The sequence below is a fragment of the Elephas maximus genome, chromosome 19, assembly GCF_024166365.1.
Source record: "Elephas maximus indicus isolate mEleMax1 chromosome 19, mEleMax1 primary haplotype, whole genome shotgun sequence".
Taxonomy (NCBI): domain Eukaryota; kingdom Metazoa; phylum Chordata; class Mammalia; order Proboscidea; family Elephantidae; genus Elephas; species Elephas maximus.
This window is the reverse complement of record NC_064837.1, coordinates 17,233,276-17,260,358: the sequence shown is the minus strand read 5'-3', so window position 1 is coordinate 17,260,358 and position 27,083 is coordinate 17,233,276. Positions and strand designations below refer to the sequence as shown.

Sequence of the window (27,083 nt, the reverse complement as noted above, 5' to 3'; positions counted from 1 at the left end):
GCCAGGCCCCCACCTTCACAAACATCTTGCTGCCCTGGGCTGCTGAGCCAGGGCGGATGGGCGTGCAGTACACTGACATGGACTTCCGGTCGCGGGAGAACTCAAGGGTGAACTCCTTCCGCATCAGCTGTTTGATGACCTGTGGGGCCACGGCAGGTCAGGGCATGAGGAGCAGTGTCGGCTTCCCCATCTGCTCCCTCACCAGCTGCTCAGTCCTCTGTGCGGGATAATGTCTACACTCCTGACTCCCGTGTACATGGTCTCCACCTCCCACTCCAGCCGGAGAGATGCTGAAAAGCCGCCATTTCCTGACGACGCACTACCTTTCCTCCTCCAACTCTCGCCCACATGGAGCTGTTTCCCCTCTTCCCTCCCTAACCAAGTCTTACTAGGAACCTGAAGTCCTGCCTCCTCCCAGAAGCCCCCCCGCCCAAGACTTAGTTCACCTCTCTCCCTTCTCCAGATGCTCTAGCCCCACAGCCTGTACCCTCAGCCTACTCCCTTACTCACTGTGTTGCAGGCACCGGCTCGCTCCACTCGGGACAGGGCCTGGAGGTCGGTGTCAAACACGTTCATCTTCTCCACCAGGCAAGTCAAAGCTGTCTCCGTAGCCTCTCCCACTTTCTCATATATGCCCTTGGCCTGGTGAAAACCAGGGAACTAGGAATGAGGGGCAGGGCAGACCCCAGCCAGGCTCCCCAGTCTCACCTCCACTGACTCCCCACTCAGTGGAACCCTCTTTGCCTGAGTTCCACGTAACTCCATTGCACCAAGGCTGGTGGGCCCTTCCCAGTCCGGCTGACCTAGGTCTCGGCAGTGTTGGGCACTGCTGCCCACCTTCCCTTGCCAACTCTTTTTTCCCCTGGTGTCAGTGGCCACGTGCCCTCCCAGTTCTCCGCATCTCTCAGTTCATCCCTTCCCGCTCTCCTTCACCAGCTTCTCTTTCTAGGTCTGAACTCTGCTGTCCAACTCCTGCCTCTTTCTCTCCTTGGGGCCTCATATGCCTGCTGCTTCCACCGCCTTCCCTGAGCTCATGAACACCACAACTAAGCCATGACCCTCTCCTGAGCTCCCAACCCACATGGCCAACTGCAGGCGCCAGACCCTAGTCCTGGGGACCCCTCAGGCACCTCCTCCTCTCCCTGTGTTTACCAATCAAGTGGCAGCCCCACCCAGCACGGCAACCAGGAGCTACCCTGATCACTGTCTCTCTTTCACCCAACCAGGAACCAAGTCCCAGGGTTTTCAGCTCCTAAAACCTCTCTCCAAACCATGCTGAGGCCCCAGCGAGGGCTGTCTGCCTCACTCTGGCCTGGTCAGCCACACGGGGCTCCCTGGCTCCAGTCTTGCTCTGCCTGCTCTGTTCATCCCCCACGCCCCACCCCCAGGAAGCCTGGGTGACCCTTTGTAAATCTGATCATACCACACCTGCACCCAAAGCCCTCTGTGGCTCTCGCTGCTCTCAGCCTGGTAGGGAGACGTGACTTGATCTGGCTGAGGGCTTGCCCTCAAGCTTTACACCTCCAATGCTCCATCACCCACGTCCAGCCACGAGGAAGGGCACTCATCCCAAAATCTCAGGCTGCTACGGCCTGTGGGCCCTATCTGGGCTGGGCCTTGTGCCTTAAACACCCTCCCTCGTCCCAGTGTGGAAAATCTCTGTCCTAGGGATCCCCGGCCCTTCAGTCTTGAAGAAAGTCTGAGCGGGGCGGGGGTGGTGGGGTAGGTGTGCATGGGGTGGCAATGTCCCTGAGGTGTGGTGCCCCAATACTGGGAGCTGTGGAACTATGGGACAAGGGTCTGTCCTGGGTACTCAGATACTAAGGAGATCTGGAAAGAGAGTGGAGTCCCACCTCGTTGTAGTCCAGCGCCGAGTCATTGCACAGCGCACAGATGGTCGCCAGCTCCACCAAACTGTCAAACTCTCCACAGCGCACAGGCTTTTCTCCCTGCCGCCTGTGGAGCCCAGACGTTCAGTCCAAGGGCCTCGGCCCCGCCCCTGGGAGATGCCTCTAACCCTGACCCCACCTCCAGGAGGCCCCGCTCAGGGACACCACTCTGTGCTCTCCCGCGTGGCCCCGCCCACCAGGAAGCCCCGCCCCCTCGACCTGCACTCACACTTCGCCCTCCGGGGTGTAGGTGGTACCCGAGATGGTGAATTCGTGCAAACGGCAGGAGCCAGCCTCGGCCTCGGCCACCACGAACATCTGGGGAGCCAAGGAGTGTGTTCAGGGCGGGTCAGGGTCGCCTCTCTCCTCCCAAGGTAAAGCCAGTCTGAATAACGCCTGACTCTGGGGTGGGTCCTACAGGGCCATCCTAAGAGCCACCAGCACCAGCCCCAATCCCAGGGTCTCAGAGGCACAGTATGAGAGTATGGGGTGGGGTTGGGGGAATCTCTGCTCTGTCCATGTGTGCTGCAGCTCAGGCTTGTCAGTTTGCTCTGGACCTGGGAGGGGGGTTTATGGCACATTCTTCAATGCCCTCTGGGGCAGCTGTTGGCTTGATGGAACCCTGAGCTGGGACAGGAAGCCTGGTCTTTGCCTGGTTCTGTTCATCATAATCTGCGGAGCACCTGAGCCTCAGTTTCCCCTCTGGGGAGTAGCTGGGATCACAGCCTAGCTGCTCCTACTTTCCGTTCCTGGGAGACCCACACCCCATTGTGAGGCACAGACCCCTCCTGCCCAGAGCTGTCCCCAGGGCATGAGCTCCTGTTGGCAGGGGTCCTGGGTCACCCAGAGACAGGACAGGGGGCTCACCTCCTCCCAGGGCAGCCCATTTTCTTGCCAGCCAGCTTTCTGGGAACAGTCTCGCTGCACATTCCCAAGCAAATGGCCAGCCCAGCACCTAGTAGGTGCCCAGTAAACGTGTCTCCCCTCTTGCTCTCCTCCCTGCTCCCAGAGGCAGCTCCCCAGCAAATGCAGCCCTTGAAAAGTTAAGTTTCTCAGCCCAGCATCCATCCCTACTCTGTGTCTTTCAAGTCCTTATTTGAGCCAAGGAACACTTTGTTCAAAGGAAGTCCCACTAGGAATTTTTGCAGAGCTCTGGGGCAAAGTCGGGGCTGCAGGGTGGTACAGCTTGCTGGTGCCCCCTCCCCTGCAGCAGCCTCTGATTAAGGCTTCGGAAGACCGAGCCCAGATTTCCAAGGCCACCCAGCCAGCAGACTGTGGGAACAGAGGGTGGGAGAGGAGCCGTGGGGGAACCTGGAACCTGAGAGGGGTGGGAAGCCCACAGCCTTCACCATCATCGTACCCACCTCTCTACTGGGTCAGGAGGATCCCTCAGCCCCACAGGCCTGCTGCAGCCTCAGCCAGAATCCCTGGAGCATGTGGGCAGTGGGCCCAGGATGTGGGCTGGAATCCAGGGAATAAATAATTCCTGCCTTGGCCCTTCCAAGGTCACTGGGGCCAGTGTATCTGGTGATAGGCATTGACCACAGAGAGCCATGGTGGAAGCAGGGTAGAGCCTGGCTCCAGCCCGAGCTTGGCTCAGGCATCAAGGCTGGATCTGATCCTCTCCTGTGTCTTTATGGTTACCTGGCAGGGCTTGCACACCCAAGCTTCAGATAAGGAAACTGAGGCCCAAGCTTCAGATGAGGAAACTGAGGCTCACAGATGGGCAGCAACCTGCCTGTGGCTCCACAGTGACCTAGCCAGGCTCTGTCCACTGCAGCCTGCCAGTCCTCTGCTCTAACCCCATGAAAACCTGGATCTGTTCCCTATCATAGGATGGTCCACAGGTTTTCTCCTCCATCCCCCACCAAAAAGAAAGTCAGGGAGTAACCCGGAGAGGGAGTCCAGTTCGCCCAGCATCACACAAACACCACCAGTGGGGCCCCAAGCTGACTGCGGCAACTCACCCGGCAGACGGACATCTGGTTGGTGGTGAGTGTGCCGGTCTTGTCAGAGCAGATGACTGAGGTGCAGCCCAAGGTCTCCACAGAGGGCAAGCTCCGCACGATGGCATTCTTGCGTGCCATGCGCCGGGTGCCCAGTGCCAGGCATGTAGTGATGACAGCCGGGAGGCCCTCGGGGATGGCGGCCACAGCCAAGGCCACAGCAATCTTGAAGTAGTAGACGGCACCACGGAGCCAGGAGCCGCCGTGGACTGGGTCGGCAAAATGGCCGATGTTGATAACCCACACAGCCACGCAGATCACAGAGATGGCACGGGACAGCTGCCGCCCGAACTCATCCAGCTTACGCTGCAGCGGTGTCCGCTCCGGCTCCACCGCCGCCATCTGGCTCCGGATCTTGCCCAGCTCCGTGTGCAGGCCTGTGGCCACAGCTACGCCCACCGCCTTGCCTGACGCAATGTTGGTGCCCTGACCAAGTGAGGGAAGAGCTGCTTACACCCCGGCCAGGACCCCAGATCCTTGCCTCCTTCAGGCCATTGTAGGGCTTTTATCCCTCTACTTGGCTTCCTTTTTCTTCATGTCGGAGCACTCCCAGACCCATGCGGCTATGTCTCCCTCATGACAGCGTCAGCTCTATGCGGGCAGGGCTCTGGTTCATTGCCATATCCCCAGTGCCTGGCTCAGAGGAGGCACCAGGGCCAATACTGACCAGCACAGCACAGACACCAACCCGTTAATATGTGAGTTGTGAACAATCAACATGGCCACACAGCAGCATGCAGCTGACTGTGATCCCTGGTAAACAGTCCACAAATATCACATTAAAGAATACAGAAAACTTAAACTTAAGCCTCTTCACTCCCAAGGCCCTAGTAAAATCTCCAAGTCCTGAAGTAAGGGATAGCCAGTCGTGAGTCTCAGTGTCTTCCTTTGTACAATGGCCCAACAGAGGCCCAAGACACAGTGGCTCCGAGGAGGGTATTAACTCAGTGCCCCTTCTAATGGATGCGCAGTGTAGGAGGGGGTGACAAGGCAGGTGTTGCCCTGAGCAATGGCTCTCCACCCCTGCCCTACCCTCCAGGCCCCTGAGTTAAGGGAAGGGCCTCTGGTTAGCCAGCCCACTCTCCTCAGAAGGCTTTTTGGGGAGAGCTATGGTACTGGACCATGCCCCTTGAAGTCTCCTGTCCCACCCCAAAGCAGTTTTTCCTGTCTGTGAAATGGCTCGTTCCTGCCATCCTCCACCACTTTTGCAACCCTCTTGCCTCCAGAGAACTTTCTGTTGAGTGTTTATGGGTAAGCTCTTCCTCTTTCCAGATTAAGGCAGCAGAGTCTAGAAGGTAAGAGGGAGAACTGTGGCGAATGTCTGAGCTCACATCCCAGCTCCATTACTCCCTGCCTGTATGACCTTCCTCAAGCAATTCCTTAACCTCTCTGTGCCTGCTGGAAAATACAGATCACGAGAGTACTTATTTCAGAGGCTTGCTGTGAGACTAAAAAGAAATTAATATATGTAAAAGGCTTGGATCAGTACCAGGCCCACGGCCCTCCGTAAACACAAGCTATTATTACTGTTATAAACTTGCATGTTTTGTCAATAATTGGTGAGGTTCTTTCCCGTGGGACTTTAATTCATTAATCTTAATGGTATTGATATTATTGTTCAGACAAAGCTCTGAGAAAGCCCAGGCATCCCAGGAACTTACAGAAAACAGCATGTTCTTCTTGTCCTGGTTCACAGCTCTCGCGTCTGAGATGGCATCTGTGTGCTTGGTCACCGACACAGATTCACCTGCCAGTGGAATAAGAATGAGAAACGCCACACGAAGACACCCCTGTGCCCTGGCCCAGCCCCTGCCCGGCCAGGCCTCACCTGTCAGGATGGACTGGTCCACTCGCAGCGTGGTGGACTTGATCTCAATGAGGCGGAGGTCAGCAGGCACTTTGTCCCCGACTGAGGAGGAAGGAAAGCCTGGCTGAGTGTGGGGCTTTGGCTGCTAACCCCCGCAAAAGCCGAGGGCTCCCAGGAACCATGGCTGGGGCTGGCATGCAGGGGCCTGAGCGTGATCCCTTAGGTGGTCCCCTGCCCTCTGGCCCTCAGTCTTCTTATTTGTACAGTGGGAGTCTGGCAGAGGAGCTTTGGAAGGATCCGACAGTCACCCCTCTGAATACACAGCCAAAACACAGAGGCACAGAGAGGGACGGGGTCACCAGTGTCACACCTGCCACTTCCACGATATCTCCGGGGACAATGTCCCGGGCACGGATCCTCTGCACACCCTTGCGGTCTGAGCGGATCACCTTGCCCATCTCAGGCTCGTATTCCTTTAGGGCCTCAATGGCACTCTCAGCATTGCGTTCCTGTAGAGTACAAGGTGAACAGGTGCTTTGTCCCTGCTGCCCCCAGCAGGCCACCCTCTCAGAGTGACACCCTCAGGGCCTAGGGTGGCGCTGGAAGCAGAAGAACCTGCAGGGAATCCCAGCACCAGGTGGAGGTCACATCTAGCAGGTGGGAGACCCCAGGTCTCAGCCCAACCCCTGGGCCTCCCACCTGCCATACGCCCACAATCGCATTGGCCACGAGGATCAGCATGATGACCAGAGGCTCCACGAAGGCTGTCGTGGTCTCCTCACCTTCCTCGAACCAGGCCAGGACCTGCCAGGATCAGAGCCAGTGAGTGTGGGCTATGCTGTGGGCAGGTCCTGCTCACCTTTCTCTTTGTACCCTGGATCTCCTGTCTGCCTCCCTGCTGTCAGGGAGGCCCCCTGGGATCCCTGGGCTTGGAGAGGGTGACTCTGAGAAGGCCTTGGCTTAGAGGACACTCAACTCCCTCAGGCAGTGACCACCACAGCCTGTGTCCCTCCCCAGGTCCATCTTCAGGGACATGGGCAGTTACACAACCACTAGCTGGAGATCCCAGTCTGCCTACAGCAAAGTGGGGTCCCAGACCAGCAGCAGCAGTATCAGCTGGGAACTTGCTAGAAATGTGGTTCTAGGGGCCCGTCCGGACCTACTGAGTCAGAAACTCAGGGAGGCGCTCAGCGCCTGTGTTTTAACAAGCCCAGGTGATTCTGGGCCCCATCATGTTTGAGATCCCCTGGCCAAAGGAGCCTTGCTCCAGACCTAGGGCCCAGACGCCCGGGTTGGGAGTCAGGAGACCAAGTCCTGTTTCCACCTCTGGCCCAGGTGGGTACTTGTCACTCCCTCTCCACGGGCTCAGTGTGCCCGTCTGTACAGTGAAGGGGTACAGGCATCCCTTTGGGTCTGCTGATTTAGACTTCTGCATGGATAGACTTTTTCTGCAAGAGTCCCCATTTTCCATGAGGACAGTGGGCAGGAGGACCAGACACAGCTGGCTGGGCCCTGCTGACTGGAGGGGAAGTGTCCCACCCAGTGCCCCTGCTGTCCCGTGTTCTAGACCACCAAGATGAGGTTTCCTCCCAGACCATGCTGGAGATGGGGGCGGGAACCAGAATCATGTCCACCCTCAGGGTGGCCTGGAAATGATCCTGAGTTCCATTTGGGTCTCTGCTGCTCAGGTGCCAATGACAACCACTGTTTCCCTCACTTCCTTCCTACCCTGGCCCCATTACACTGGGAACGGGGGAAGAGCAAAGGGGATCAGCAGCAAGAAGAGACTGCGGAAAGTGAAGGCCCCACCTGAGGAGTCTGGAGAAACCCTGAGAGTATGGGCCCCAGACACCCTCTCAGCTCAATGATGAAGTCACTCCTGGGTTTCACCCTTCAGCCAAAGAGTGGACAGGCCAACGGAACAAAACAAGACTAAAGGGGCACACCAGCCCTGGGGCAAGGACTAGAAGGCAGGAGGGGACAGGAAAGCTGGTAATAGGGAACCCGGGGTTGGGAAGGGAGAGTGTTGACAAGTCGTGGGGTTGTTAACCAGTGTCATAAAACAATATGCGTACTACCTGTTTAATGAGAAATTAGTTTGTTGTTTAAACCTTCATCTACAGTACAATTAAAAAAAAAAAAAAAGAAATGAAGGCCCCAAAGTACATCTGAGGAGCGCGGGGAGTCACGGGAGGGGCTGAGGCAGTGGCTCTCAACTGGATTTGGTGCCCCAGGGACATCTGGCAATATCTGGAGACATTCTGGATTGTGATAACCAGGGGTTGCTACTGGTATCTGGTGAGCAGAGGTCAGGGATGCTGCTAAACATTCTATAAGGCAGAAGACAGCTCCCCACAACAAAGGATTATTGGGTCCAAAAAGTCAGTAATGCTGAGATTGAGAAATCCTGGGCTAAGACAGGGAGGGGTGGGTTCCACTCGTGCTTTTGAAAGCTCACTCTGACAGCCAGGGTCCAAGACAGACTGGAGGGGGCCAGATGGGAGCCAGGAGACCAATGTGGGGGCTGCAAGGGTACAGGCGAGGGAAGTCGAGGTCTGAGCAGAGCAGGGGCGGGTAGGCCAGGGAGCAGGCTAAGGGATGCCCATGGCTGAGAGGACAGCCCTGTGCCCCAGAGCACTGCTGGCTCTCCCTCCCCGTTGCCCAAGGCTGCAGCTGCAGGGCTCCGGGCCCTGGTGGGAAGGGCCCTACTTACGAAGGAGACCAGGGCGGCCAGCAGCAGGATGCGCACCAGGAGGTCTTCAAACTGCTCCAGCACCAGCTCCCACAGGGACTTCCCTGGGAACAGGAGAGCCACATGAGGACTGGGACCCTGACCGACTGACCCTCTCATTCAGAGACCAACTGGCCCCCTCCCTCCCTACAGCTGGAGAGGGAGAGCCTGAGGCCTTGAGGGCCCTTGGGGCGCAGCAAGCCCTCACTCTAGAGGGGAGGAGGGGCACACCCTGTCAGGGAAGGGCCCAAGGACGTCTCCTTGGGGCTTCAGAGCCTGCCCTGGCCCAAACCTCACCTTCCTCCGTCGGGAGCTCTGCAGGATCCAGGCAGCCATGGTAGCCATGAAGAGACAAGAAATGACTGGGTTATGCAGTGGGGCCTTGGAGATGTCTGAGCAGCCCCTCCCCACTGCGTCTGCCCAGACCCCCAGATGAACTGGATGTATCCCCAGGGCTCTCTGAGGTCACTCCACCTCAGAACAGATAGTTGGAGCCCAGATGCTTCCAGCCTCCCACCCCACCCTACCCCACCCAACTCTGAGTGAGGAATGTCAGGTGTGGCCTGGCTCACCTTGGGACAAAACCAAAGCCGGGGGGACTGTTCAGGTCCCCCAGTATAGCTCCTTTCCCATTGCACAGAGGGTAAACGGAGGCCTAGAGAGGCAGGAGGTCTCACAGCTTCCCTGCACTGCCCTTCTTCAGATGGCCACCCAGTCAGTGTTCCCCACCCCAACCACAAAGCGGCCCCTCCCTCTAGAAGCAACTCAGATGGAGGCCATCTGCTCAGGCCAATGGAGTCCTTGGGTGGTGCAAACGGTTAACATGCTTGGCTGCTAACCAAAAGGTTAGCAGTTCAAGTCCACTCAGACACATTGGAAGAAAGGCCTGGTAACCTACATCTGAAAAATCAACCACTGAAAACCGTACGGAGCACAGTTCTACTCTGACACACATGGGTCGCCATAAGTCAGGGTCGAGTCAACGGCAACTGGTTTGCTCAAGCCAATGAGACCAAGCCCTGCCTCTGCTCACAGGGTATCAGACACACCTGCTACTCTAGGACCACCTGGCCAAGGTCTGCAGCAGAGCCTCACCCTACCCTGGGCGCTTCCCCAGGACAAGACCCCAGCAGCCAGCATCCTATTCAGTGAGGAACTCTTCCAAAGTTCCATCCCTGGGGGCTGGGCCTCAGCTTGCCCTCCCCCACCAGGTCCTCCCCTCCGGGCAAGGTCAGCAAAGCCCCCTCACCGAGTCCCAGACCCACAGAACATTCTCAACTTCAAAAACTAACAAGACCTGCCAGCACTTTACATGCAAAGTTTTTATCTGTTTCCTGAAGCACCTTTTGTACCAGGTTGGCTGGTACCTGAGTTCGTACCTGTACCTGGCTGCCTCAGATACCTGATGTCTTGCAATCATCCCATCATCTTAATGGGAAGGTGGGGCAAGAACCACGGCCTTGTTTCACAGATGGGAGAATAAGGCTCAGAGTAAAGCATCCGCTTGAATGAGGTCACACAGCAAGGAAGTGTGTCTCTATGGGGCTGTGGGAGGGCCGGGGGCTGGGCCCTAGAGGACAGACACTGACAGGCTCCCCCCGCCCGTGCTGAGCTCCTGCCCCTGCTCCAGCCTCTCTGAGGCCCCTCCCAGGCTGAAGGCTAACTGAGCACCACCTCCTCTTGCCTTCCTTGCCCCTTGCTACTCAAATGACAATCTCCGGGGCCTGCAGCATCAGCGTCACCTGGGAGCTGGTTAGAAATGCAGACACCCGAGGCCTCACCCCAGGCCGGCGCTCTCTTCCTCCTCCTCCTCCTCCTGACACATGAAGTGAGTCTTTGCATCTGTCCACCTGTTTCTGGCTCGTGTAAACCTTTTTTTTTTTTTTCCCGTGGGAGCCTTCTTCCCAGACCACCTGTTTGGATGGTCTGGGGTCTGCACCTGGCAGCTGAACCATGGAGAGTATCAAACAGTCCATTGGGCTGCAGGAATCCCTGCGGGAAACACATAACCTAAAAATACACTTTCTAGCATTTTCTCCAAAGTCCTATTTTAGGCAGCGGCTGACATTTTCCGTGGAAAATGTAATCTCCAGTGTCCTGCTCTGAGATTAAAATCAAACAGACATTTTCCTTCTGATCTATTTAGCTGAAGTGAACAGGAAAGGCACGGGGAAGGGGGGATAGGCCTGGTTTCTGGGCCAGTTCTCCAATGGAGTAGGGTCCTTTTGAGGTCATATCAGCCATTCCCCAGCCTCTGCACAGAGCAGTGCCAACCTCATGACACACATCTGCCTGCTTCTGCCATGCTTTGCCCAGGACACTCCTAAACCCCTCACCTCTGCGGGCATCTTCATGGTTCCTGACCAGGGCAGCAGTTCACCTGTGAGTCTCAACCTGAATCCCTCTTGCTGCTTCCCTCGTCAGACATGAAGTCCCTGGAACCACATTCCTTAGGGCATTTATTCTGTGCAGAGCTGAGGTCAGCCAGCCACTGAGGTCGAATCAGATGCCCTGCCCGTCCCCGTGCATGGCACAGGCATGGCTCTAGTCCTGCCTAAGCAGCTGGCCCATGGGGCTCCAGGCAGGCAGCCCAGCCTTCCTGGGCCTCAGTAAGAAGGGGCACCCACACCCATCTTGAAGGGCTGCGGTGAGGATTACCATCCTCACCATAATTATCGTTACTATTAAGAGTCACATTTACCGAGCACCTACTATATACAGAGCAGTGAGCCAGGTGCTTTACCCACACTGCCTCTGGAGAACAAATGGGAAAACCCTGTGTGCTGAGCCCGTGAGGAGGTGCTCAGCAGACATCATAGTAACAGCAGCAACCAGTGCTGGCTGTGTGTGAGACACTGTGCCAACTCTGTGGGCATCTGTCTCCTGTAACTCTCAGACAACTCCAGGAGGATTCAGTTAAGAGCTCCATTTTACAGTGGAGACAACTGAAACACAGAGAGGTTGAGTAACTAGCTCATGGTCACACAGCTGGGAAGAGGTCAGGCAGGGTTTTGAGCTCGGGGAGTCTGGCTCTGGAACCCTTGGTCTGGCTCCCATACTGTCCTATTTTCTTTCCCCTGGTCACCCTGCTGCCCATAATCTGTTGTTGTTGTTATGTGCTGTCAAGTCAATTCCAACTCATAGCAACCCTGTAGGACAGAGCAGAACTGCCCCACAGGGTTCCCAAGGAGCGGCTGGTGGATTTGAACTGCTGACATCTTGATTATCGGCCAAGCTCTTAACCACTGGGCCACCAGGACTCTGCATAGTCTAGGTCACCTGAAAAAATGTGGCACCCCACGTCCTGATTGTTGGGCTGTTATGACCCCATCCCAACAGCTGGCATGCCCCTCTGCAGCAGCCCCTTGCCCCAAAGCCACCAGCCAAAATCATCCCTGTTCGGAAAGGTTCATGGAGCCCTGGTGGTGCAGTGGTTAAGAGGTTGGCTGATATCCAAAAGGTCAGCAGCTCAAATCTATCAGCCGTTCCTTGGAAACCCTGTGGAGCAGTTCTACTCTGTCCTATAGGGTCGGTATGAGTCGGTATTGACTTGATTGCAAAGGGTTTGGTTTTTGGGTTTAGGCAACAAAAACAAGGGAAACCATCCATGGGATAGATTGACATAGCGGCTACAACAATGGGCTCAACCATACAAAAGATATGAAGATCGCATAGGACTGGGCAGCTTTTTGTTCTGTTACACATAAGGTTGCCATATGTCAGAGCTGACTTGACAGCAACTAACAACAACAAAGGCTTTGCATGCTCAGGCCTGGTCTGCTTCAAACACCAGTTCCACCAAGACCCTGCAAGACCAATTCTCCCCTCCTGTAAATGAGTCCCAGGGCCATGAAGTAAGCCCAGGGGCTGGGAGAGGTCCCCCGACCCCATCCCCAGGCACCCCTGGAAGACGCTAGTGTCTTTGTGCTTTCCCCAGGTTGTACATGGCGGGGCTGAGCTGGTTCCCCTTGAAGTGGTGGCACTGGGCCCACATCCTGCCTGCCCTGGCTCAGCTGCCCCATCTACTAAATGGGGAGAAATGCCCCAGCCCCACCCACCTCTTGGTGCCATCCACTGGGCTTCGCAGGGCAAAGGCAGTAAGGAGGTGCTGCTCCCTCCCAGGTCTGTGGCTGGGTCAGCCTGCGGGTAGGGTAGTCCTCACTAATCTTATCTGGGCTTCACCCACTGTGGGGCTGGCCTGGGGAAGCCAGGGGCTGTGATCAGAGAAGCTTCATGGCTTAGAGCAAGGAGTCTGGTCTAAAGAGCTTGAGTTCAAATTCTACTCCATCTCTTGGTAGTTCTGTCTATGAGTAAATCACTAAAACCCCTCTGTGCCTCAGTTTCTCTGTCTGCAAAATGGGGATAACAACAGTACTGCATAAGGTTGCTGTGAAGATGAAATGGCATGTTAAGTCTACAGCACTCAGAATGAGGCACAGCACGTAGTGAGCGCTCGATACCCCTTATCCATGACAACTATTACTAGAACATAAGCTCCACGATGGCAGGACTGTTTACGCAGTGTCTCCAGCACATAGTGGGTGGTTGGTAAATATTTGTGAATGAGTAAATGGGCCTACCTCCCCTGTTCATAGGTTACCAGGGGCTGCCCATGGCCCACAGGATAAAGACCAAGCTTAGCATGGCATTCAAGACCTTCCTGGATCTGCCCAAACCTGCCCTTCTAGAATCACTCCTGTACTTCAGATGCCCATCTGGTCTGCCAAGCGGTTCGCCGCAGCACTGCCACCACCTCCCCCCATTTTGCTAAAGCTTTTCCTCCTCCGAGATTTGGCTCATGCCATTCCTTCTGTCCAAAGTTTGTTGTTGTCAGGTGTCGTCAAGTCGACTTTCGACTCATAGCGACCCCATGTGATAGAGTTGAACTGCCCTATAGGGTTTTCTAGGTTGTAATCTTTACAGGAGCAGATCACCAGGTCTTTGTCCCAGAGCTGCTGGGTGGGTTTGAACCACCAACCTTTAGGTTAACGCTGAGCGCTTAGCTGTTGCACCACCAGGGCTCCTTATGTCCACAGTACCAAACCAAAAAACCCATTGTCATTGAGTCGATTCTGACTCATAGCAATCCTACAGGACAGAGTAGAGCTGCCCCGCAGGGTTTCCAAGGCTGTAATCTTTACGGAAGCAGACTGCCACACCTTTCTCCCACAAAGCGGCTGGTGGGTTTGAACTGCTGACCTTTCAGTTAGTGGCTGAGAGTTTAACCACTTTGGTCCTGAAGTACCCTTCCCTGCTTCCTCATATGAATCCCACCCTTCCAGGAGACCTTTGCTGAAAAGCCCCCTCCTCTGCAAGCCCTCCCAGACCCCTCACCCCATTACCTTACCCTTCCCTCCACCCATGACCTTCACACAGTCATTTGTGGGATGGGAAGGGAGAACCTTCACCGCCAGGAGGGGTGAGTCAGCCCTGGGTCCACACACAGCCTCACAGTAACTGTTGACTCAGTTGCCCCGTGTGCCAGTGCCAGGAAGGGGGGAATGGAGTGGGTGCAGGCTCAGGGATGCCCCTGGGCTACTCCCAACTCCACACACCACTGGCTGCCCTAGTGCCCCCTCAATTCCTTCCTCCTCACAACACTAGAAACTGGTATTTCAGCTTCTAGGTGTCAGCTCCAGCTGGGAGAGGCAGGCGCACCCACCAAGGTCTTCCTCAAAGGTAAATTTACAGAGCAATTAAACCATCACTTGCAGGGTCAGGGCCCAAGCTGCTGCAGCTGGCTGGGAGAGGCCCGGGCTGGGCGGGCTCTGCCATGTCTCCAGGGTCCACCTAGAGTGGACAGCCTGGCTCCACTCTGCAGGGAGCCACTGAGAGGCCTCAGGAAGCACTCCCCAGGTCTGTAGAGGGGCCCACCTGGTCTACCCAGCACTAGAGGTGAAGGGTTTGCTGGACCCCTGTGTGCTTGGACTGCACTATGGGGCAGCCCCAGCCCTGCCTCAGGGAGCTCCAGGTATGAGGGGTGACGGGGTCCAGCCGGGGCAGCCTGGTGCTATTCCTGGGGGGCTAACACTGCCCAGCAGGGGCAATGGGCATGAAAACTAGCGTGAGGCCTGAAAGACCTTGAGCTTCCAAGTCCCTGTGGGTAATCCCCACCCTCACTCAGATCTGGGACAGACCGAGTCAGTTTCACATCCCACGAGGCCTATAGGGGATCTCAGGATCGCATCTCTGCTATACTGACGAGGACACTGAGGCCAAGGGCAGGAAAATCTGCCTAATGCCACCCAGGCAGGGGGTCCACACAGCTCACCCCATCCTCCCGGCCTGGTTTCTGTAGGACATGCATATGGGTTTCCAGAATTCCAGAATCCAACAGGGGGCTGGGCTGAGAGAGGAGATAAGGCCACAGCAGAGACACTGCTGGCTATAATCCAAACCCAGACCATCCCTCACCCAGCAGCCTCTCAGGCCATTCCAACTACTGCACAGATGGGCAGCATGAGGCCCAGGAAGACAGGCTCCAGCCTTGGGTCCCAGCTCCTCCCCAAGCTCTCTGGACAGAGGCCACCCCTGGGGACCTCCTGAGATCTTGCCCGACTGCCACGTCACACTCTGCACTGAGCTTTAGGTACAGGCCCACTTAGCAGGACACGCTCCACTTCTGCCTCCTGCCTCGGCTCCTGTCGGGCAAAGAGGCTGGTTAGCCCGTTCCCAGACACAAGGAAATCCAACAGCTCCTAAGCCTGTGAAAAGATGCCCAACCTGACGTATAAGCAGAGAAATGCAAAACAGAAGTATGAGGGGGCACGGTTCCATCCAATTGGCATCGATCAAAATATGGATTGCACACTATGTTGGCGAGGTGTCGGGGAAATGGCAAGTAAACTGGTACAACTTTACAGAGACCAATTTTGCAATGGCTGTCAAAATGAAAAGTGCACACACCCTTAGAACCAGCGATCCCACTTCTAGGAATTTACCCCTCAGCGACGTTCACAAGTGTGTGCAACGACGCGGGGATGAGGATATTCCTTGTAACATGGTGTGTCAGACAACCCAAGAGTCTGTCAGAAGTAGGGGTGAAGAAAAGCTGGAACAGCCACGCAAGGAAACCTTGTGTCGCCATTAGGAGCAGAGGACACTATACATGGAATGTCTCCAAGAGTGATTTGCCAGTGGTAAAGCAGGGGCAAAGCACCACGGACAATACTCTCTCTTACATAAAAAGATATCATGGCGTGGTCATAGATCCGGACGGGTATCTGCACAGAGCAGCTCCGGAGACACAAGACATGGGGAACACCCGGAAGGGGAAGTTGGGGACAGGATGGGGAGACTTTACTGTACACCTTTTGTAGCCTTTGAATGTGTGCAAATTTTTATTCAAAAAGTAAATGTAAAAAGCCTCCGGAAGAAGGTGAATGCTGGCACCTCTGGGTCCTGCAGAGAAAGACCCTGCTGGGGCCTCAGAGGACCCATCTCTGCAATGGGCTTGGGCCAGTTCCTGACTGCATTGCACATTTCCACCTCCCCTCCCCACAGCAATAAGGTCTCTGTCTGCAGGAGGAGGCGGGTGGGAGGGCGGGGATCCCCAGTCCCTTCCCCTCTCCCCGCAGAATTTGCAAACTTCAGGACTTAAGCAAATGACTTCCCTGTGGTTTCCAGCGCTAACGACTTTGCAGGTGCACAGACTCCTGAGGTAAGGGCACTAGTCCCTGGGGGTGTCCTCCTCTACCAGCAGGCCCCGCCCACCCCACCCCACCCCACCCGACCCCGCTTCTGGCCTGGAGCCCCGCCCAGCCTTCTCTGCCACAGGAGGGAAGCCTAGGTGTCCATGACCTCAATGAACACTCACAAACAACCTCTGAGGTGAGTTCTACTGTAGCCCCCCCTTAGAGATGAGGAAACCAGGAGGGGCGAAGTGGCTTGTCCATGACTGCATAGCTATGAAGGGGCAGAGCCAGGTTCAAAGCCCTGTCAGCCCAACCCTAGAGGCTGTGCTGGTGGCAACTGCAGGACACCCCATGCCCACCTCTCAGACCAAGGCTGGGCCTTCGAGGCCATAGAGAGTGTGAGGCAGGAAGGGGCAGCTGGCTCCCCTCACCACACCCGGTCATTTCCAGAGCCTGGAATGCTTCCTGAGCCGAGGGAAGAGCCCTCTGGGGCTCCGCAGAGACTGGGGTCAAAGCTGGATAGCTGCTGCCCAGCCAACCCCAACCCCTGCACAGTCACCAACATCAGAGTCCCAGAGCCTGTGGAACTTAACGCCTCCCTGTACAGGAACGGAAACTGAGGCCCAAAGAGGGCCAGGTACCCAGACCAGCTCCACCACTTACTGAGTGACCTTGGACAAGTTATTTAATTTCTTAGTGCCTCAGTTACCTCTTCTGCAAAATGGGGACGACAACCCTCCTGACCTCATAGTACTGTTGTGGGGAAGAAATGAGATAATCGATGAAAAGCCCAGCACATAATAAGTGCTCAATACACATTAGCTCTTATTACTACTACTATCAAAGCAAAGGGGAACCAGGGGAGCCCTGAAACGGCCCCATCCTCTAAGGTACATCCACATCTCCGTGGACCTATCCACCACTCCAACATCCTTACCTACACCCCGCACAGATACTCAGTGGCCAGGGCACCCCGAGGTCCCAATACTCAGACAAAACAATATGTGAGGAAGTGAGAGAGACTAAGGGCTCCCTCCCCTCCCCTGCTGGACTGATGAAGACATGGGGACCAGAGAGGAGAGGGGTCTTGGCCCGGTCACACAGGATGGAATCTGTGTCACTCTGGGGGCAGATGGACTGGGTCTCCAGCTTCCTTTGGCAATCAGGACACCCAAGCTGGAGGCCAGGGCAGGTCCAGAAGAGGCTGTGGGACCCCAGACCTGCCTGCCCTGCCCCTCACACCCCAGGATCAGGGCAGAGGCCTTGCTCCCCTGCAGCAGTGACACCATCCCTGCCAAGTCACTAATGGGGGATATTAAATAATATTTATCTCCCCAGTTCCTCCCACAGCTCAACTAAATATAGCAACTCATTTTTTTTGAAAAAGGATTTCTGCTCCAGAAAGATAATATTTACATAAGAGGTGGTTTTCATAAACCAATATGAAACCCAAAGCTCCCCTTCCGACAGCTCCTAGTCATTTCTGAGCCAGCCCTGAGCAGTGAGACACTCGGGCCAGAGCACCTTTCCCTTGGGGGGAAGAGGAAGCTGGGCTGGGAAAGTGGGAGGGTGAGGCCGGGAGTCCAAGGGACACAGGCCCAGGGTGCACTTCGAATGGGGATGGAGGGGGGGCTTTCTCTCTGGACCCCCAACACTCTGCCTGGTGCTGTGGGGGTGAGTGAAGAGGGTAGCATGTTCTGCCTGGAAGACACAAGGGAAGGGAACCCTACGTCTTCCACCCTCACAGGACCACCAAACCGAGCCAAAGCCACACCTGGACCTGGAGGCAGTTGCTGTGCCTTTTGACAAAACGAGAATCCCACAGACCTTCAAGGGTGGAGAAAGAAATGACACCCCTCCCATGCAAACAGCTTGGAAGCTTCCACACACCCCTGCCCAGAGAGAGGCCAGCACCACTCCAGGTCGCCCAGCCAGGAAAAGTCTCCCCAGGCGACTCTCTCGGAGGCCTTGAACTTGCCACCCTCAGGGAGGTGGGTCTCCAGCCTCAACAGTTCAAAGGCCCCACCGATTCGGCTAGCCACATCCGCCTTGGGTAGCAGAAAGAGGAAGACTGGGGTGGGGGTGGGGGCACCCAGGCTGCCAGCTGACAAGCTGCACCTTGTCGGGCGTTTCACTGAGCCCTCAGTGAAGACCCTCGGGGCCAGCTGGGAAGCTGGGCCGCAAGTCCCCCGGCTGGGCCCAGGCCAGCCGGTCTCCGTCTGCGTCTGCACGTGCGTGATGCGGGCTGCTTGCAGCGCGGCGCGGGGGGCCAGGGCTGACCGCGAGGAGGGTAGGCTAAGGTTTGCAGGGGTGAACGGTCACGGGGGTGACGGGAAGCTCGAAAGGACCGCGCAGGTCCCCGGGCCGGGAGGTAAAGCAGCAGGGACCGGGAGCCAGGCGTCCGGCCTCCCAACCCCGAGCCCTCCCCCACCGCCCGCGAAGGTGGCCGCGCAGCCCCGCCGGGTGCCCCGAGAGCATCTTAAGAGGTTTCCGGAGCCCTCGCTTCCTGCCCGCTCGCGGGGGCCGAGAGCTAGGGGGGAGAGGTCTGCCTGCAGCCGTTATGCAGGGGGGAAACTGAGCCTGCAGCGCGCGGCCCCCGCCGCCCGGCCCGGCCCGCGCTCTCACCGTTGGGGCCGTAGCGCTCCCGCGCGTCGGTCACCTGCGCCGGGCTCAGGCCGCACTCGGCGGTCACCGCGAAGCGGCGCAGCACGTCGGCGGCCGGGAGCAGGTGCGCCGCCTCCATGCCGCCGGCCCGGCAGTCAGCGCCGTGGGCTCTGTCGAGGCCGCCTCTGCGCCTGGCTACAGCGGGGGGAGCCGGGGGCTCGGGCCCGGGCGGGCGCAGCGCGAGGCCATGTCTGCGCTGGGACCTTCCCCGACGGCAGTGGCGGCAGCCGCCCGGCCCCGCGCCAGGATGCTGCGCCCGGGGCTCCCTCCCCGGGGCGGGGCGGCGCGGGACCCGCCCCCGCACTCACACCCCTTCCGGCCGCCCTCCGAGCCCGCCGCCGCCCCGCCCCCGCTGCGCCCCGGAGCGCCGAGGCCGCCGGCGGGGGCGCGCGGAGCGCGGAGGGAGACTGAGGCACGTGGCCGGAGGGGTCCGGGGTCTGTCCGCAGGGTTCTGGGGGCCGTCCCGGGACACCCAAGGGCCGACAGCTGGTGCAGGCTGCAGAGCACCGGTTTCCAAACTGCCACATTCGCCGCCACTTGAGCCCTCCTGCCCGCGGGACGTGCACTGCTGGGTCCGGGGAGGTTACAAAATGAAGGTGTTCAAAAAAGGGCTTCCGGCACCTCAGCTCGAATTCTGCAATGTGTGACCCTGGGTCTCCAGGGAGCGCCGAAGCCTGTGAATAAGCACATCTCTTCCTGAGGAGACTCTTGGTGCTTTCTTCATTTGATGTTTGTGTTTCTTTATTCTTTTCCAAGCATCCGGCGATGAGCGGCTATTCCCCTATAACCAGAACCTTCAACAATGAGCTAGTATAAAAAAACTACAGAAAACCAGTCTGTTACCTTCGACTCCCGCCCTCACCCCAGCAGGAAATGTAACTGCCAGGGCGGGGGCGGGGCTCCCTAGAGTGGCCAGAGGGAATGGGTGGGGGCCTCTGGCCTGTCCCCCCCCCCCCCCGTGACCCTGGCCCCAGGAAGGGAGAAGGACAGAACCCCCAGGCTCCCTGAGCTCCAGCCTGCCAGGTGCCAGGAGTAGGGGCAGTAAGGTTTTGGGAAGGAAGCTGTGGGAAGGAATCAATCACTGATCCAGGCTAAAAGGAGATACAAAGACAATAATCTGATCATGGCCCTCTCCAGCTGGAGAGACCCCGCCAGGCTCACCACCCAGCCTCCTCCCCACCTCACACCCAAGCTAGCCTCTGTCCAGAGCTTCAGCCTCTGGGGACCCCCTGGGCCACACAGAGTCCTAGATTCCAGGATTGAAGACATCAGCTGGCTGGTCAAACCCCAAACCCTACAGTGCCTCCACTACCAGGAAGCCTTACACACACACACCTCCTGAAAGCCCCAGCTTCCAGACCATATGCTCACCCTCCTTCCCCTCCCAAAGATTTCTTCCTCCCAGCACAAGGTGGGGCCCCTCCTTCTTGGTCTCCCCCTTTCGTTGCCTCCCTGAGCCTAGAGATGCTCAGTGAGGACTGGCTAGACAGCACGGTCCAGCCCTTTGCTTTTGACAGGTCGTCTAGACTGACTCCTGGGCATCAACTGGGTCTCTAAGCCTGTTGGAGTGCTGGAGTAGAGGTAAGGGGATGCTGGTTTCCTGGCTGGGGCTCCTGCCAGCATGGCATTTCCCCCCTGTGCTATTCTTCCCCACTGCTACAGTCCACAAAGGTAGCCCCACCTGTATCCCTAAGTTGCCAGGACAGAGAGGTTAGCCAGGGCAAGACAGAGTCAAAGCCCTACAGCTGTCCACCAGATACCTCCCTCCCAGAGACACGGAGCCCTAGGCATTCAAGTAGCAGCACCCCAACCCTATCCCCCCCATACACTCATCTTCGGGTTTGGCTCCCTCTCTGCCAGCCCCAAGGACCTTAACCCAAGGCCTCTCCAACTTCACTCCACCCTCAGCTGTGAGCCGGTATTTGCTAGAAGGTAGGGCCAGAAGTCCTGCCTGTTTGCTTGGGCAGCCTCGTCCATGTTCTCTTTCTCCGGCCCACCCCACCCTGCCTCCAAACTACCACAGACAAGGCAAACAGCTGCCATTAACTGTGGCCCCCACCCTGACAGGCTCACGTACCTGTCGGCATGCCCACCTGCTTAGCTGCCCCCATCACAGCTCTTGGGCACCCCCCCCAAGCTACCACAGAAACACACAGTCGTCTCATATTCCAATACCTGCCCAGTTGCTTGTCTGCCCCTATTATGTTCTTTGTCTGCACCTGGATAGACAAACAGCTGGTGGCCAGGGCGACATGGTCACAGGCAGGCTGTCCAAAGGGCATGTCTATCTTCCCACCTTCCAGCTACTGTGTTCCAAGAGCTCCATGCCTGGTGCCTAGTCCCAGCTCCTCCCAACACCCCCACAGGACACATGGTGGCAGAATTTACTAGCTCCCTGGCGGGGGCATGCCTACCCACCTTACCTGAGGGAGCCAGGGTGGGACAGGGGGGAAAGGTAGGTCTTCCCTGCAAGGATTTGCCACCGGGAGAAGAGGATGTTGCGGGCAGAAAAACCAGCCTGAGTTGAAAGTGAGAAACCTCAGCAACGTGTCCCCCAACATGGCTGGATCATAAGGAGCACAGTGTGAGGAGCAGGAGGGTAGACCAGAGGGGCGGGGCTAGGACACTGAGAACCTCCCCTGCTCCTGTAGGCCTGGGTTTTCTAGAAAAGCTCTTCCTGGAAGCTGGTGTGGGGAAGGGATTGAAGGGAGCGCTAAGGCTGGAAGGACCCCACAGTGGTCATGAAGGAAAACCAGGAGGTCTGGGGGCAGAGTGGGGCTGCAATGGACAGGCCCTGTAATGGATTTGCTTCAGGGAAGACTGGGAGAGTGGAGAGTCACAGCTGACTCCCACCTGAATTTCTGGCTTCTGCAGCTGGGTTGGGGAGAGGTTCAGCCCTGAGGGGAGGCAGCAGGTGGCCTTGGGGAGGGGACTGAAGAAGTGCGTTTGGGAGCAAGTAGGGTGCGAGGGGTCTGAGGACAGAGGTGTAGGGAGGGTAACGACACCAGGGGCAATCTCTAAGTTGCGCACCCCCCGCCCCCATTTCAAGATGAATAGACATTGTTAGTGGCCAGGGATCAGCAGAAATGCCTTCCCCCCTCTTGTCCAGCTGCCTCGGTCAGGCACCTTTCGTATTTGTGGCACCTCAGGAGGTCTTTCTGCGCCTCCTCTGGAGCCCCCTTGGACTGCAGCCAAGTGTTCCCCTATGCCCCCACCCCTTGCTACTCCTCTGGGGACTCCAGGTGGAGGTGTCTAAGAGCAGCTAGAGAGGGATACCTGGGGGGCAGCCTGAACTGCCCAAATAACACCCACCACACCAGCAGAGTGGACGGGCGAGGGCCCTGACCCAAAAGTAGCTCAGCTATAGGCAGGTGACCTGAGCCCATCAGACTCTTTCTTGAGAGTTTAAGCTCTGAGCTAGAGATTGTATCCAGAGGGCAGTGAGTGACTGAGTCAGAGTTAAAGGGCAAGAGTTAACATCATCTCACATAGAGCAGCGGGAGAGCAGAGATAAAACCGAGCCCATATGCAGTAAGAAGTTGAGGCAAGAGACCATGTGGTCCCCGGCTGGTGCAAATGGTCAAGTGCTCGACTACTAACCGGAAGGTTGGTGGTTCAAACCCACCCAGAGGTGCCTCAGAGGACAGGTCTGATCATCTGCTTCCAAAAGGTCACAGCCTTGAAAACCCTATGGAGCAGTTCTACTCTGCGCACATGGGGTCACTATGAGTTGGAATTGACTCAACAGCAACTAACAATAACAACCATGTAATGGGGGGGGTGGGGGGCTGCTTGACGGCACCAAAATTCCTTAGAGGCTCTACTGTGCTTATGCTCTTGGCTTTCCCAGGATTCCATGGGGCATGATTTCCTGCCCTTTTGTTGTTGTTGTTACAGTTTGAGCAAGCTTCTGTTTTTTGCAGCCAGAGGGGTGTGACTAGAAAGAATCAGGCCTGGTTTAGAATATGGGCTCTGCCTCTTACAGCTAAGTCATGTCACCCCTCTAAGCTTCACTTTACTCATCTGTAATAGTTAGGGTAAGCTAACAGTTATAACAAAGCCACCGAAAAATGTGTACATATGATAGAATTGTTTCTCAATCATATGAAGTCTGAAGCAGCAGGTGTTGTGCTTGGTGAGGTGGTGGCTCCAAGACCCAGGCTCCTTCTGTTTTGAGGGTCTGCCATCTTCAACATGGCTCTAAGGCCGCCACACTTGTCTGTATTAAGCCAGTGGAAGGAGAAGGGGCATGGAGAAGGGAGAACGGCACATAGGCGGTTTTAAGGGGCCAGGCCTTGAAGGATCACATCATTTCCTCTCACTGGCTAGAATTCAGTCACATGGCTACACTTAACTGCAAGGGAAGCTGGGAAATGTAGTCTAACTGTGCTCACAGGTTTGGTAAATGCTAGACAGTCTCCACTATATACGAAGATAAAAAAGCCCTTTCCCAGGGTTGATGAGGCTGATGGCATACCCAGCATCCATCCCACTTTCCTCTGGTTTTCTTTTGGGAAATCTTCCTTGCCCGTCCCCCAGTCCCTGTGGTTCCCATAGAGCTGATCCCAACCCCTAGATCTAGGGACAGGCCTATGACTCTGTCTAGCCAATGAGGTTCTTGCAACTCGCTGGCCACAGAGACTGATTGGTTCAGAATAAGTATGTGACCCATGTCTGCCAACCAGAGCCATCAGCTAAGGCTTTGTTAGACTCTTGGGGAAAATATTCTTATTCTATCGGTAAAATGGTGGCTAAGCTAGTGGGACGTAAGGTTGTCACTGCTGGCAGCCATCCTGCCACCATGAGGGTAGAATTTGGCTGCCAGTGGAGCCACCACAAAAAGAAGCAGAGACACCTGGAGCAACAGAGGAAGAAGGAGAGTCAGAAATAGGAAGAAGAAACGGAGTGTACAGCTAACTGCCTCCATGAACAGCTGCCTCTTTTGCCATGAGACCAGAACTGTATGGTGCCCAGCTACCATTACTAAACACTTTGATCAAAGATTCTGTAGAAGAATACTGATCAAAAGGGGGAAAATGCAGAACAGAATTTTAAATTCTCATGGAATCCAGACTTTCTGGGGCCACGGAGGCTGGATGAACCCCCGAAACTATTGCCCTAAGAAAACCTTTAAAATTTAAACCAAAAATAGTCCCTTAAGTCTTGTTAAAACCAAACAGTAGTTTAGCTTAACTAATGAAGAACATCGGCCTTGACCATTATCCTCTTTTAAGATCTATCTATATGGGGTAAGATTAACAAAAGCAACTGGAAAGATTAGATAGGAACCTTGGGGAGGCAATGAGTTTATGTTAACGGGGGAGGAACAACTCAGAAAAGGAGGATGAAAATGGTTGTACAACTTGAAGAAGGTGATCAATGTCACTGAATTGTACATGTGAAAACTTGAATTGGTGTATGTTTTGCTGTGTATATCCTCAACAACAACAACAATAAAATGAAATATTTTTTTTTTTATATTGGTTAAAAAAAAGCAGAGAAATGGAGAGAGGCAGATTTCTGATGTCATCTTAACGGCCCATGGACCCACCCATGGATCAGCTCATCCCTGATCTTTTCAGTAAGGTGAGTCAGTAACTTTTTTCAGTAGGGTTTTTGCCATTGGAGATGAAAGGGCTGGGGCTTAAATAGCTGTTGTGGGGACTAACTGATGGGTGCTGGTAAAGCGTAGTGTCTGGAAGTAGTGTGTGCTCAGTAAATGGTTTCTGATATTATTCTTAATATTATGGGAATTAGGAGACAACCTTCCAGTGGAGATTAAGAAGGAGCAGAGAGGAAAGACGAGAGCATGGTGCAAGAGAGGAAGATCTTCTAGATGTCTGGGCCTTGTCCTAGAGCTCCTTGAGCTGGCATGAGCCTTGTCTCAGGCATGCCCAGGGAAGCTCTGTCCCTCCTGGGGCCTAGACCAATGGCCTTCCTAGCAGGAGAAGCGGCCAAGCCATGCAGGAAAGTATCTGTGATTCGAGCCACCCAAACTGAGCACACACCATCTGTCAGGTCCTGTGCTAAGCTCTTTTCATGCATTATCTCATTTCATGCTCGCAACAGCACTGGGTTAAACATTGTTATTATCCCCATTCAGGGCTGCTTTCATTGGCACGGAACCTGGGGAGCCACACAGGGCCCGCGCTTGGTTTAATGTTCTGCTGTTGCTATCTTAAGATTCTTAATTCTATCTTGGAACATGTGCTTTGTAAGTGAAATCTGATGGAATGTTGGAACATGTGTGTAACCAGAGGAGACACGTGCAGTATGCTGTGATCCCATTCACAGAGAGTGTTCATGATGCCCCATGTCTTAGGCGGAGTTCTCTAGAGAAGCAAAACCAGTGAAGCTGAGAGAGGGAGAGATTTATCTTGAGGAAATGGTTCACATGGTTGTAGAGGCTGGCAAGTCCCAAGTCTGTGGGTCAGGCGTCAGGCTGGAGGCTTCTTCTGACTCGTAGCTGCAGGGGCTGACGAACCCAAGATCGGCCGGTAAGACAGCAGGCTGCTAGCTTAAGTCCCAAGAACCAGAGGTCAGATGATGAGCTGGATATAGGATTCAGAGCAAGCAAGCGGGCTTTTCCAGAACGTCCATCTATATATATTGGATGCAGGCCACACCCTGGAGGAAGCTTATTTTACAACTAACTGATTGACTGATCGCATCATGGGGGATGACTACATCATTGCATAACTGCCAAACCACTGAGAATCATGGCTCAGCCAAGTTGACACATAACTTCAACTATCACACTGCATGAACACAGAATTCCTGGACCCAGGAAGCATGGGAATTCAGTTAGACTCAAATCGAGTACAAGGCAAGCCTTTTACCTCTACAACTAAGTGGGGGTGCTGATAGCCCTGAGAGGCCAGAAAGAAGACAGTCTCATTCTAAGAAGCACAAAGGACCAAGGAGCCCTACCATAGCCTTTCTTACTCGTGTGAATCGATTGCTGTTGAGTCAATTCTGACTCATGGTGACCCCACGTGTACCAGAGTAGAACTGTGCTCCATAGGGTTTTCAGTGACTGATTTTTCAGAAGTAGATTCCAGGTCTTTGTTCTGAGGCACCTCTGGGTGGACTCGAACCTTTAACCTTTTGTTTAGCAGTCGAGTGTATTAACTGCTTGCTCCACCCAGGGACTCCTTACTCATATTATCTTCCTGTACAAGCTCACCACTTACACTGAAAGTGAGAACATAGAAGCTCTTCCTTACTATCAGTCAGCTGAAGGCAGAGAGTGTTGGTAGAATGTAGGAGTATCAATAAGTGAAATAAAACCAGTTGAGTTAGTGTTGTGCAGCAGTTCCACCATCCCGGTGAGAACAAAATACACATGGACGTACAAACTATGACATACCAGTTGTGTAATTTCAGTGGTTCTGCGTATGAGTAAATGCCCTTAATTTCTCATTTAAGAGACTGGCATTGCGTAATATAAAGATGAATGGTAAAATCCATGCTAATAATTTAAAATTTTAATTTTTCTTTTTTTAGAACATTTAATAGCAAAAGCAAAGCAAAACAAAAACGTAACCCATGTCAAGTCAAGAAAGAGATCTCAGAAGAAAAGAAAAAGCTCTCTATTTTAATACCTTTTACAGCTCTTTTTTTCCCCTCCTTTCTGAACAGGGCCCCATATTTTCATTTTGCACTGGGTTCCACTAATTATGCAGCTGGCCCTGCTCCCACTTTACTGATGAAGAAAGGCTCGGAGAGGCTCAGAGAACCTAATTGACTTGCCCAAGGTCCCCTGGCCGGGATTCAAACCCAGGCCTATATGACTCCAGAGCCCAGGCTCCTAAGCACTCCATCAGCCTGCCTGTTGGGGATCCCCTCCCAAATCATAAGGGCCATGAACTTTGATTGGGCAAGGGAGGATATCCTCTCACAAGCTCCACTCTCCCCCTCCACCCACTACCCCATTGTCAGTGCCCGAGCTCAGGCCCCATCTTCTCTGTCAAGCTGCACCATACCAACAGCCTCCTTCCTGGCCTCCCTGCCTCCAGCCTTACCCCTGGTGTATCAAGATTCTCTCACTGTGTATATTCTCAACAACAAAATAAAATTAAAGAAAAATAGATCATAGGTAAATGAACATGGCAAAGTGCCAATAAAACTTTATTTATAGACAAAAAAAGATTCTCTCACTGAGATGTTAGTTTCGTTACTTCTTGTCTCTGCTCAAGAATCTTCTTCAGCTACCTATTAAAAAACCGGTTGCCGTCAGGTCGACTCTGATGTCATGCGTGTCAGAGTAGAACTGTGCTCCACAGAGTTTTCAGTGGCTGATTTTTTCAGAAATAAATCACCAGGCCTTTCTTCTGAGGCTCCCCTGGGCGG

At 55.1% G+C, this 27,083-nt stretch overlaps 1 protein-coding gene and 1 long non-coding RNA gene across 5 annotated transcripts in view; one reads left to right on the top strand and one right to left on the bottom strand.

Annotated features, from left to right (window-relative positions):
- ATP2A3 (ATPase sarcoplasmic/endoplasmic reticulum Ca2+ transporting 3) overlaps positions 1 to 18,998 on the bottom strand; it is a 35,477-nt gene extending 16,479 nt beyond the window's left edge. For 3 of the 4 annotated variants that reach the window (XM_049859571.1, XM_049859570.1, XM_049859572.1), the window contains exons 1-12: positions 18,693 to 18,997; positions 8,731 to 8,748; positions 8,416 to 8,498; positions 6,402 to 6,506; positions 6,073 to 6,211; positions 5,724 to 5,804; positions 5,557 to 5,642; positions 3,857 to 4,321; positions 2,119 to 2,207; positions 1,854 to 1,956; positions 511 to 642; positions 14 to 139 (exon numbers count right to left, since the gene is read on the bottom strand). In XM_049859571.1, the coding sequence (XP_049715528.1) occupies positions 14 to 139; positions 511 to 642; positions 1,854 to 1,956; positions 2,119 to 2,207; positions 3,857 to 4,321; positions 5,557 to 5,642; positions 5,724 to 5,804; positions 6,073 to 6,211; positions 6,402 to 6,506; positions 8,416 to 8,498; positions 8,731 to 8,748; positions 18,693 to 18,810 (1,545 nt within the window). In that variant the 5' untranslated portion in view covers positions 18,811 to 18,997. Of the gene's footprint in view, positions 1 to 13; positions 140 to 510; positions 643 to 1,853; positions 1,957 to 2,118; positions 2,208 to 3,856; positions 4,322 to 5,556; positions 5,643 to 5,723; positions 5,805 to 6,072; positions 6,212 to 6,401; positions 6,507 to 8,415; positions 8,499 to 8,730; positions 8,749 to 18,692 lie in introns of all 4 variants that reach the window. The other variant, XM_049859574.1, reaches the window with a different exon arrangement.
- On the top strand, positions 18,192 to 26,798 carry LOC126062250 (uncharacterized). The gene is made up of 4 exons (XR_007514004.1): positions 18,192 to 18,357; positions 20,249 to 20,312; positions 24,227 to 24,317; positions 24,489 to 26,798. It is a non-coding gene; the product is annotated as an uncharacterized LOC126062250 (long non-coding RNA).
- Positions 26,799 to 27,083: the final 285 nt, after the last annotated feature.